This window comes from Lissotriton vulgaris, chromosome 11, assembly GCF_964263255.1.
Source record: "Lissotriton vulgaris chromosome 11, aLisVul1.2, whole genome shotgun sequence".
Taxonomy (NCBI): domain Eukaryota; kingdom Metazoa; phylum Chordata; class Amphibia; order Caudata; family Salamandridae; genus Lissotriton; species Lissotriton vulgaris.
This window is the reverse complement of record NC_141699.1, coordinates 726,278,641-726,291,723: the sequence shown is the minus strand read 5'-3', so window position 1 is coordinate 726,291,723 and position 13,083 is coordinate 726,278,641. Positions and strand designations below refer to the sequence as shown.

At 48.3% G+C, this 13,083-nt stretch overlaps 1 protein-coding gene across 1 annotated transcript; it reads left to right on the top strand.

The window, feature by feature from the left end:
• The first annotated feature begins 8,305 nt into the window (after positions 1-8,305).
• LOC147683392 (uncharacterized) lies at positions 8,306-11,163 on the top strand. The gene is made up of 2 exons (XM_086942528.1): positions 8,306-8,363; positions 10,124-11,163. Exons 1-2 carry the CDS (start codon positions 8,306-8,308, stop codon positions 11,161-11,163), a joined length of 1,098 nt encoding a protein of 365 aa, XP_086798654.1.
• The last annotated feature ends 1,920 nt before the right edge of the window (positions 11,164-13,083 follow it).

Here is a 13,083-nt window from a genome sequence, read left to right as displayed (position 1 = left end):
ATCACGTGTATGCGAACCCTTGAATCCCAAGGTCACAGCATCCCTCGATCAGAAGGGCTGCAGACAGAGTGCAGCCCACTGCAGAGCCCCTCCTCCCGCGATCATGCGCTGCACGGCAGCAGCATTAGCAGAGTGCTGCAGAGAAAGCACACGAGCAGCACAGCGCAGCACTCCTCATGACTGTGATCCCGTCCCTCCACAAGCCCTGCCCAGGACAGAGGCATGCACACAGACTGCAGATACCGCACACATGCACTCTGCACCACACCGTGGCTTTAGCGCACAGTCCTCGCAGAGGCGTAGTTCCCTCCCGCCCCCTCATATACCCGCCCCTCGTATCCTCGCCGCTACCCCGGTATACTGCCCGAGCAGTGACCAGAGAGCACGGGTACCTTGCAGACACCATGGGAGGTCCTCGCGCCCCCAGCCCGCTCCGTTCCCCCGTTCCGGCCATGCAGCAGCTCCCTCTCTCTACCAAGCTGCTCCTCCTCTACGTGTTGTTCTCCTGGTCTCTGTCCAGGCGCTGAGGAGGGTGTCACTAACAGCTGAGGCAAGCGGCGACGTAGTCCACCTCTTAGCCCTGTAGGAACGAGGGGGAGAGGAGCTGATGGGGATTGTAGTTTTTTACCGACGCCATACCACATGCAGTTTTTGAAGGCATGCCCGAAAACACTACAATTCCCAGCAGACCTTTTCTGCGTGAGGAGTTTGGATGGGTGATTTGAGAGTCAGGCGCGAAGAGGGTGTTTGGCGGGCGGTTGTTAAAGCAGGGTCTTTTAGACTATTTAAGAAATAGTCAGTTTGGGATGGGTAGCGTTGTGTATTTTTCTCAGTTATATACATACCAAGTATTCCTAAAACACTCGTGAGTTGAACAAACAGCAAGATTACCTCCTTTAGTGGGTCATGGGGATTCAGTGTTCTGCCTGATTGAATGGTGCAGGCTCAGTCTTTCAAATGTGAGTTTGTGAGGGATTTGCTTACACTTCATAGCAAGCATCGTCTTTTTCAGATTCGGGGGCGTGGTTTTCGTTCTCTCCTCTTCCCATTGGCTGGAAGGTAAAATTCCATCCAATGGGAAGAGGAGAGAAAGAAAACAAGAAAGAAGGTAAAAAAGACGCCCCGAATCCGAAAAAGACGGGGCTTGAATGGAGTGATGCCCCTCTCCTCCAATTGCCGGCTTCCGTTTAGGAAGCCAGCCAATGGAGAAGAGGGGCGGGTTCAAGCCCCCTAACTAAAAAACATTAAATCTTCGGACCAAACTGCGCAAGCACAGCCTACTGTCCTCGACCTAAAAAGCATCGCTAACCGTGGTTAACACTGCTTTTTTACGTCTGGTATTTTTCTGACTTAGCCATGATATCCTATGTAGGGTGGATATCATGGCTAAGTATGTCTATCTCTATCAGCAAGCTATCGCCAAACCTTGTGGGATTATCGCTGTATTTCCAGCGATAATCTCACAATTGGCAGCTTGCGCTCTGAATTTGATCACTTTGGAGATAAGCGTTTCTGATCGCACGCTATCTCTGTGATAAAATTCAGAGTTGGCCGGCGATAATTATCCTAGCTCTAAGTGCGCTTAGTGATATTTATCACCTGGCCTTGCTAATATGTCCCTTACTGGCTGGCCTGACAGCCCCGTTACTTTGAGGGAAGCGCTTACTGCTCTGCACTGCTCGGAGGGCTAATGGCGACAGGGGTCGCAAGTGAGCCTGAGGCAGAGACTATTTAGTCTCACCGCAGCCCAGAACTCCCCCCTTTACATTGCAGTGGAGCAGACAGTGCCTTTGTAGCTGTACTGAAACCCTCGGCTGCTACTCTCATCGTGCCTGCCTTCAGCTGGCTGCAGCAAGCACCACTCACCACACTATCGGGTTACGCTTCCAGTCATTGCCTCCTGCCGCCAATCCTGATAGACAGCTGGCGAGTGCACCCCACCCCCCTCTTATACCACGTAGGACTCACTGACCTGGGGGCGAATTGCATTGCTGCCTGTGAATGCTTCGTGGAGCATCTGCCCCAATGCAATGCGACCGGTGCAGATCGGCCCACAGCTGAGGCCTGACCGCGGCCAACTTTCCATCGGCTCCCTGAAGCACAGCGAAGGCAACACTGTGCCTCTCTCCTGCCATTATTGCCCACCGGAGACCCCCCCCCCACTACTCCTTCTTTTATCTCCTGATACTGTATCTGCTCAGCTAGGCGGCCATTGCCCAGGACTCCCTTTCTTTGTTACCTTATGTTCGCTCCCACCCATGAGAGGTGTGGTACCTCGCTGGATATTCGCCCGCCTTGAGCTAGCCATCGGACACTGGCCCTGGGGGGCTGTGGGAGGGTTTTAGGTAATGCCTCAACTCCATGGTTGCGGATCCCTGCCACTGTGAAGCATTATTGAATCACTGGTGCACTTGGAGGACTGCGCCACACTAGATGCCATTTCTTTGAACCTTGCAACTGGGCCCATATCTCAGGGTTTAGCCCGGTGACCTCCTGCTAGTGCACCGGTCCCCCTCCCCGGTGGTGACTACTGTTGTTGACTTCCCTCATCACAATCAACAAACTCTTTTGCCTCTCTCTTGCTTACTCATTGCATAGTACTCATAGTACTCATAGTACTCATGATGGGTCATGAGGCCAGATGTAGGTAATCCTAACTTACCGATTCTAAAATACCGAATTTTACCGATTCGGTATTTTAGAATCGGTATTCAATTCAATTCAATAGAGACTTTATTTCGGTTTGTTTCACACCATAAAAGTACACATACAAACAATACATTGAAAAACTCATTCTTTAAAAGTCATAATCACATAAATAATAACATATTATACGTGTCTCATTAATGAGTAAGTAGACAAACTCACCAATAAAGTGCAAATAATACTGAGTTTACAACATGATAAAAGGTCTTTCAATAGATAAGCTCATCGTTCCTTAAAAGATAGGCAATCACTGGTCCAAGCAATTTCTCAGTTTGACATTTAATTTTAAAAATTCTATTACATGAAGAACACTGACACTATGCAAAAGCAGTAAATACATAAGTGCTGGTCTTATTTGATTAAAATGTAGTTTTTTTAAAAGAGCAACAAGGTAACGTCTGCGCGGGTATTCGTAAAGCCTACATAAAAATATAAAATGCAGCATATCCTGTGGAGACTTCCCTTCGCAGCCACAGGGAGCAGCAGTCTTATTAAAAATATCCGACTTTGGTCTAATTAAAAGATGATGAAAAATATTATACCTGAACCTTGTCAGCAGAAATTTTTCATAAGAGGTAAAAGTGCATGTCAAATATGGCTCCATAGTGTCACAAGTTTTTAGCATAACATATTTCCTACTGTTAGGTTTCTTAAGCTCCTCCTCTTCTCTTTGGGCCATCCTGTCCATATAAAAAGCCCGCTTGATTGCTGCCACATCCGCCTTTACAATCCCGCAGGGGTCTTCAAACAAATTCAAACAACCAATCCTTGAAAAGCAGGATTTCAGGTATTTTAGCCAGGGCATGCTCATTGAGTTATCCTGAGACACAAGGTCTTTCACAGTCAGGTGGTTAAGCGGTATATCTTGGTTTAACCACAGTTTTAGCCAGCATGTCAGCGGCCTTAGGGCAAATATATCACATAAGTACTGTGTCCCCAGTTCTTCGGGTACCGCCAGATTAGGTGTACTGGCCGGAACACAGAGAAGACGTTTTAGGAAATTGTTTTCAGTGACCTGTAACTGTCCTCCATCTACGTAGCCCCATAATTCGCCGCCATATACAGCGGTAGTTATCGATTTAGCATTATAAAGTTTAATCATAGCATTATTTGGCTTCTTCCCCAATTTCGTTGCAAAGTTAAAGATAGAGGCATTTACCCTTGACAATTCCCCTTTCTTCCCAGCCAGGTGAGGACCCCAGCTAAGCTTTGTGTCAAATACGACACCAAGATATGAGAACTTTTGAGTAGTGGGGATCAAAACATCATCTAATTTAAAGATAAAATTCTTTTTCGGTTTTCAGCCAATATGCATGATATATGATTTGGAATTGTTGACCAATAGGTCTCTATTAGTCATAAAAATATTAAAAGCATTCAAGAGCGCCTGGAGGCCCTTTTCCGTTCTAGAGATTAAAACCGCATCATCTGCATATAAAAGAACTGGATTACCCCGCCTGCCAACTCTGGGGCAGTCTGATTGTACCTCCTGTAAAGCAGCATCTAAGTCATTAATATAAAAATTAAAAAGAAATGGGGCCAGAATGCAACCTTGACGCACTCCCTTTTTAATGTTAAAATTGCCAGTGGTGTCTCCATTCGCTGAATACCTAGCATTTGCACTGGTATTACTGTGCATGTCCACCAGGCAATCAACAATCGCTATATCCACACCTTTCTCCCTCATGATCTGCCACAGCCTTCCCCTGTTAACACAATCGAAGGCTGATGACAGATCCATGAAGGCAAGGTGGACAGTTCCCTTCTGCACAACAATGTATTTGCTCAGTACAAGAAACAAATTAAGGCACTGGGTTATGGTGGAACGGCCTCTACAGAAGCCATACTGGGAGATGGACATAATATTATTCTCAGCCGTCCAGCATGACATTCGCTGCAGCAGGATTCTCCCCATGATTTTAACCATGGAATCTATTAATGAGATTGGACGGTAACACAGAGGGCTGCCCTTGTCCCCTTTCTTAAACACAGGGACGATTGTTGATAATCCCCAAGACAAGGGACAGCCCGCTATAGCAGCTGCATTAAATACAGCTACCAGAATAGGTGCCCAGAAACTTGGATCAAATTTATACAGATACGGAGGGATCCCGTCAGGTCCTGGGGCCTTCCTAGCTGTAAGTCCTTCTATGGCCTCCATAACCTCACTTCTGTCAAACTTAATGATGCCTCCTCAACATAAGGTGATAAATCAGCTGTTACAGAGTCCACTGAATGGTACAGTTGTTTAAAATGAAGTTCCCACTCCTCCTTAGTTATGCAGCAGTCTAGACCGTCACCCGGGTCTTCAACCAAAAATGGTCTTTTAACTAACGCCCAGAATTTAGAGCTACATTTTAAGGTGGAGGGGTCAAGTATCTCGTCCCAAGCCTCTTTTCTTAAAAATTCCTTATGAGATGCGATGACAGACTTATATTCTTTCCGGCGCAATTTTACATCCTCCTGATTTCTCGGGTTAACTGACAGAGCTAGCCTAAGGTTGCGTGCTGCTTTGGAACAATCGTGATTAAACCACCTAGGCCCCCCTTTCACCAAGTTCTTTACGGGGACCATCATCATCTCTGACACCTTTTCCGACAGGTTTTGATATGCAATAAGGACCTGCCTGGGATCTCCCCCCTCATGTGTACAGTTCTTAATATCCTCAGTGCATTTATCCACAATATTTTTATATAGTAGATCTGGAGTAACCATTGACCATTTAAGTCGCCGCCTCCCATCTGTTGTTCACAGCCTACCTGAGCTACAGTTCTGTTTTTCCTTGTTAATCCACAGTCCCTTCAAGCAAATTATTAGAGAGTTATGGTCACTGAATTCACTATGAACAATGTTGAACAAGTCCAAAAATGTCTGCATTGTCAATGAGAATAACATATGATCAATAAAAATGCCCCTTCCATGCCCTTTAAAAGTAGGAGTATCAAATCATTTTAAGGTGTCCCTGAGTGTCATGGCCAGTGAGAGGTCCAACTTGTTCATTAAGTCATTTCAAAGTTCCCCATCCACTGTATATTCCATATGTAAACCACCCAAGCGCTCACACCGTAAGTCTGTTAAACATTTCTTCAAAGGATCACCATACAGATGCACATTAAAATCACCCATGATCATGAGATTATGACTAAAATCCTTCACAGAAGTGGTAATAAAAGCATTCAATACAGATATTTGACTAGACGCTGCACTAACATTAATGGCATTATAAAAATTCACCAAGCCAGCCAGCTAGTTTTCTCCATTTAAAACTAAGCCCATCACTCCAGAATGCTGTGATGCAATTATACAAATTTTGCATGGACCTAAAATAGAAACAAAAATCACAAGTCCCCCCTTTGGTCTGCCTCTTGTTGATGGTATAGCTGGTACATAAAAGGCCTTATACCATTCCAAGAAGAGATCACACTCTACCAGCCAAGTTTCTTGTAGGCAGATGACCTTGAATTGCTTTATATAGTTAACCCAATTTTCATCAGCCAAACCTGCAATATTCCACGAGACAATAAGACATCCAGGTGCTATGTCCTGTGAGTTCTCGGCGGATGCTAGTTCACCTATTGCCGCAGTGCCCTGACCCACAGGTACCTCACGTCAATCACACATCTCAAGGCCAGATAGAGCATCATACCTATTCTGTGTGTTGACATTAAACCCTTGGCGGAAGCATCCAGCACTAGTAACCCTATTCTGGATTTCGGTCACATTTCCAGGCCCACAAGGATTAACAATGTTATATAAAAATTGTGAGTCCATGACCGGGGTCTGGGGTTCTAACACCCGCCTAGTTATCCTCTGTTGGGGGGGTTTGCACAAATGGGCGTAGAAGTACCCCAATGGGCGCACACATATACTGTTCTCATTATATATTAGTGAAGATGCTCTTAGGAGGACAGTTGCCACATTTTGGGGGTGTTTAAAATTTACAACAATGCAATCCCCACTTCCCAGTTTTTTGGACGGGCCTACCCAGTTCACCCTCCTTACTACCATTATCTGATCTGAATATGAAATGGGAAAACCACAGTTTTTATTGAGCCAGGCGACTGTCTTGTTTTTCAATGAAGCGTGCGATTCATCATGCGGTGAGGCAGGATGGGTACCGCAAGGTGGAACATTAGTCAATACCGCCACAAACGGTGCACAGTCAGGTGGTAAGTTCAAATAGCGATTGCTCCTTCGGGGCCTTGAGTCTAGTCCGCTCCTCGGGGCTGAGTTGGATTGTGTCAACAGAGCAGGTATTACTGGAGTGGCTGGTGTACTTAGTACCTCATTCACAGTAGTGGCTACTGCAAAAGTATTACGAGTGTTCTGATGAACTTTAGTACTCGTCACCTCCTGCCCTCCTCCCCCAGCCGTAGTCCTTACACTGGTGGCTGCCGCCAAGTGTGTAGACACCAGACCGCCAAGCCTAGCCACCTCTGTAGCCAGGGTGTCTATCTGAATAGTCAGCGGTTTAATCATCTCCTCTATTTTTGCTTCTAATTTTACCTCTAAATTTTTAATAAGGGATGCAAACTGCTCAACATTTATATTAAGGCCACTTTCATTATTTCCGGTAAACACAAAGGGGTTTATGACTGGGCCATTAGTTTCTTTTCCATCCAGATTCCTTCTTTTTGTACTATGTTTCCCCCCCCCGTTTTTGCTGTACTTTCCTACAGGTCTGCACTGGCCTTGAAACAGGCGGAGCTTCTCCTGATTCCTCACTTGACAGGGCATGTTGGTCTAAGTGTACCTCAACACTCACCGTAGTGGGCGTCAACAGATCTTCTCTAACTGCACCACTCTTATTTACCTCAGCCTCTGTGTCTACCCCTTGCGGAGACAACTCAGGCAGACCCGGTAGCGGAGTACCCTTCCCTAGAGATGCATGCAGTTCATTATTAATCTGGCTTACTTTCTTCACCATATAATTCTCAATGATGCCGGGGCCTGAGGCAGGTTTAGCATTTTTGGGTTTAGACATCTTATATAGCTATGAAACAATATGTAAAGTCGTCTAAGAGACACTACTCACTCACAAGAAAAACACAGATGTAAAAAATAAAGTCTCACGTAGGTAGTAAACAGTTAATATCCAGATTAAAGGATATAAGGTCCCTGGCCCAGTCCAGTCTCCTCAGGCCTCTGAGGGCCACAGAGGGCCCGCCATTTGCCCGGGCTTCGCTCGGGCGCTCCCGCGCGTGACTCGCGGGCGAGAGGCGTTCCTCTCTTTTCTGGCGCCTCTGGGAGCAAAGGTGGCGTCAGAGATGCGATTCGGCCGCCGGGGCACCTGGGAGGTGTAGTTTTGGCCCCCCGGTGGCTGCAGGCGATGTTGCGGCGTGGAGGGACAGCCGTTCCCCTCATGGCGTTTCCCTGGCGTTCTGTGGAGCTACAAGCAGCAGCCGTTGCCCTCACGGCAGGTAATCGATGAAATCAGGCGACCCACTGAGCCCTCGGTGCTCCTCTCTTTTCTGGAGCCTCCGGGCGCAAAGGTGGCGTCAGTGACATGACTCGGCCGCCGGGGCACCTGGGAGGTGTAGTTTTGGCCCCCCGGTGGCTGCAGGCGATGTTGCGGCGTGGAGGGACAGCCGTTCCCCTCATGGCGTTTCCCTGGCGTTCTGTGGAGCTACAAGCAGCAGCCGTTGCCCTCACGGCAGGTAATCGATGAAATCAGGCGACCCACTGAGCCCTCGGTGCTCCTCTCTTTTCTGGAGCCTCCGGGCGCAAAGGTGGCGTCAGTGACATGACTCGGCCGCCGGGGCACCTGGGAGGTGTAGTTTTGGCCCCCCGGTGGCTGCAGGCAATGTTGCGGCGTGGAGGGACAGCCGTTCCCCTCACGGCGTTTCCCTGGCGTTCTGTGGAGCTACAAGCAGCAGTCGTTGCCCTCACGGCAGGTAATCGATGAAATCAGGCGACCCACTAAGCGCTCGGCGCACCTCTCTTTTCTGGCGCCTCCGGGCGCAAAGGTGGCGTCAGGGACGCGACTCGGCCGCCGGGGCACCTGGGAGGTGTAGTTTTGGCCCCCCGGTGGCTGCAGGCGATGTTGCGGCATGGAGGGACAGCCGTTCCCCTCACGGCATTTCCCTGGCGTTCTGTGTAGCTACAAGCAGCAGCCGTTGCCCTCACGGCAGGTAATCGATGAAATCAGGCGACCCACTGAGCGCTCGGCGCTCCTCTCTTTTCTGGCGCCTCCGGGCGCAAAGGTGGCGTCAGGGACGCCACTCGGCTGCCGGGGCACCTGGGAGGTGTAGTTTTGGCCCCGCGGTGGCTGCAGGCGATGTTGCGGCGTGGATGGACAGCCGTTCCCTTCACGGCGTTTCCCTGGCGTTCTGTGGAGCTACAAGCAGCAGCCGTTGCCCTCACGGCAGGTAAATAGTATGTAGATAAAAAATTGGTAAATAATACCGATTCGGTAAAATTCGGAATCGGACATTTGGTATTTACCGAATTGTTATTTACCGAATCGGTATTCCCCATTCATTCCTATGGGCCTTTTGGCCCATAGGAATGAATAGGAAATACCGATTTGGTAAATACCGAATCGGTAAGCAAACAAAAGTGAAACTTAAGTAGGCAGCCAATCAGGTGCTACCACCCTCCTCCTCCCTACCAGGAAGTGGCTACACAGGCAGGTGCAACTAATTAGAAGCTTCTGGAGAGGCAGTTGGAGCAGAGAGTCCCTGAGCAGCAGAAAGAGTTTTGTGCACTTTTAAATCTGAAAAATGTCAAGCAGCAAAGACAAAGAGCAGCCAGAGAGGAGGAGGAAACTGAAATTCAGCAGCATGGAGCTGCAGGTCCTTGTTGAGGAGGTGCTGATGGTGCACCAAAAACTGTTTGGCAGGCAGTCCCTCACTGTGGCAGAATCTGCCAAAAGGAAACTCTGGCTGGACATACTTGACAAAGTGAATGCAGTTGTAGTGACTACCAGAGACACAGAGGACCTGAAAAAGAGGTACTATGACCTCAGGAGCCAAACCAAAAAATAATTGGCTGAACACCGCAAGCAGGCAACCAAAACTGGTGGAGGGAAGAACCCAACACCCTCCCTTACTGACCTGGAGAAGATGGTGGCCTCAACCATAGAACCTGACAGCGTCTGCGGACTGGGAGAAGTAGACAGCTCAGCCAGAGCTGCAAGCAGAAAAGGTAAGACGCATGCACAGCAATCCCCCCCACACCATCATCCTTACCTTTACCCTTTGTGGCTAAGTAAACCCCAGTCCAGTACTGCTAGCACTATACAGGAGCAATGCATCATGGGACATGTAGTCAGGAAATTAAAGACCATGTCATAAAGCACAGCAACCAGCAAGTTAGGGAAATGATTGCAGACAGAATAAAGCGATAGTGAAAAAGATTTAATTGTAGTGACTGTGAGACAGTAGCGCTTAGCTAATATACGCTCATAAGTCCACAGGTGACACATCTTGCAGGCGGTCCCAGGAGACTGAAGGCACGGCACCAGAGAGGGATGAGAGTCAGGAGCCAGGTCCAAGTGCACAGAATGTATCACAGGACACAGGTGCACCAAGTAGCCATCCTCCTTCACAAGACACAGAAATTGCTCCAGAGCTGCAGGCATCCCCAGAATGTTCCCAATCCCCTCTGTTGCTGTCATCGCCAGAAATGCCAGCATCACAGCATGAGACAACACCTACATCACAACCAAGCAGGAGGCATGTTGTGGCCCCACTATTGGAAATGAAGTCATCAGCAGGTGACATGGAGGGGGAAGACACACACACCTTGCCTGTGGATGGTAGCTCTGCCACACTGCAGTCCAGTGCAGAGGTGGGACGTACTGGCGCAAGACACAGCAGAGTCCAAGAAAGCAGTGCAGCTGCACGTGTGGAGGGTCCAAGTGGGTTCCATGGCCTGGAGGGGAGCATGGTAAAAATCGAGAGGATGCAGGGAAAGGCCATCATGTCTTGCCAACGCCAAATGAGGAACCTGAACAACAACATGGGAGACATAGGAAAGGGCATCAGAGAACTAGTAGATGTCAACAAAGAGATGGCTGCAGGGATGCGTGAAATGTCACAATTGGTGCAGCTTCTGTGCACCAAACTAGACAATGAATTTGCATCAAGGCGCAAGGAAAGGCAGCGTGCGCATCAACAAAATAAAGCCATCAACCGCCTGGCCACAGCCACATCCCTGCTATACAGGAGAAGCATAAACATGCAGGAGGGACTAACCCAAAACAGTAATGAGGTCACTAGGCGCATGGCCAGAATGACCAGTGCTCTTGAGGCGCTGATAAATGCACAAACAGCACAAACTGCTGCTCTGGATGTGCCAGAGAGTGAAGGGAACACAAGTAGAATCAGCATGGCAAGCTCCCTTGTCGTAGAGACAAGGAGGAGCAGCAGGCGCCACGCTGAGGCTACAGCCCAAACGCAAAGTGAGCACAGCGAGCACCAAACAACTGGCACTGGCAAGCGTGGACGCAAATGAGTATTTTAGTTCATGGGGAAGTGACCCAGGACTCACATCATCGAATGTAAATAATTTGTGTTGCACATTTGGGCTAAGAAACCTACGTGGTGACACAATTAAACTACGTTGGGTGCATATTCCACCTGTGTCTCTTTACTTACTTAAAAATGTGTATGATCTCTTCCCGTCTGTGTCTGCCATCAGTTGGTGTCGCAACTCCAGCTGTGTGTGGTTCAGGCACTGCTTGCTCGTCATCATGGTCCTCATAATCAGAGAAATCCACTTCAGTGCCCTTCTTAACCGCAAGGTTATGCAACATTGCACAGGCTGCAATCATCTTGCAGCAGATGACTGGTGTGTACTGGCGGGCCCCTCCACTTTTATGTAGGCAGCCAAACCTGCTCTTCCACAAACCAAAGGTGCGCTCCACAATGTTTCTGGTAGATTTGTGTGCCCTGTTATATCTCCTCTGGCTGGGTGTTGAAGGGTTGAGGTAGGGTGTGAGGATGAAGGACCGGGGGGCATATGCACTGTCCCCTATTTGTTACAAGAAAAAAACATTACTCACATGCACACAAACACATCCATCTGCAATATGTATCAAGGGAGTTTCACACAGTGTGTTACCTAGCAAGTATCTTTCGCCAAATTCCCCCGCTGTCAGGCGTGCGTAGATCCCACTGTTTTGGAAGATGTAAGCGTCGTGGGTACTCCCGGGAAATTTGGCTACTATGTCCGTGATGAGGTACTTGGAATCACAGATCACCTGTACATTTATGGTGTGGGTGAACTTCCTGTTCCTATAAATGTACTCTGTGGCAGCAGGTGGACATATTGGTATATGGTACCATCAATACAGCCAATGATGTTGGGGAAATGCGCCATCTGATAAAAGTCTGTCTTGGTCCTGAGCAGTTCTGCATGCGTTGCAGGGAAGCTGATGTAGCAATGCATTCTCTGCAACATGGCGTCTAGGAATTTCTTAAAGAAACGGGACAGGCAGCTCTGGGACACCCCACCTACTGCAGTAACCACACTCTGGTAACTCCCAGATGCAAGCAGGTGTAGGCTGCACAGCACCTGCACATGGGATGGGATTGCGTGCGCCCTTGGGGTTGGGTGGTCCAACAGTGGGTGGAGGTCCCTGATAAGGTCCAGGATGGTTTGGGGGTCTAGCCTGTACCTTTGTAGGATGTCTGGCTCAGTTAGCTGGAATAGGGTGATCCTCTGCCTGTGCACCTGCTCCTCCCTTCTCCAGACCCTCTCTCCTTCTGCCTGTAGACGTAGCCGCCTCGCAATCACGTAGAATGCCGCCATTCTGGTGAAACTGTTGCATTTTGGGCCCTTTTTTATGCCTGGACCTGGTTACCACCTGATTTCAATCCATGGTAAATACAGACTCTTAAATACCGAATTTCATGCAAATTCGGTATTTAAGAGGTTACCTACATCTCAATAGTCATTTTTACCATTTCTTAATTTCCGAATCGGTAAATTTACCGATTCGGTAAATTTACCGATTCGGAAACTTTACCGATTCGGTAAATTTACCGATTCGTGAGGTTTCCGATTCGGTAAATTTACCAAATCAGTAAATTTACCGATTCGGATGTTTTATGTCCCCTACATCTCAAAAGCCAAATACAGGTCGGTAAAGGCCGAAATTCGGTATTTTCGATCTTTACCGACCGGTATTTGGTTACCTACATCTGGCCTTTGATGTTGCTGAGGAGCAAATCTCTGGGCTGGAATATGGCGTGGTGACAGAGGTGAAACGCCTGGAAAAATTGCAGTGACTCCTCAAGACAGTGGCACTTTCACAACCTATACACACATGTGGGCCATTTAGAAGACCTTATTATCATGGGTGGTGATTTCAACATGGTGCAAAACCCCTTGGTAGACTCAACCAGTACACAAACCAGTGGTAAGCCACGC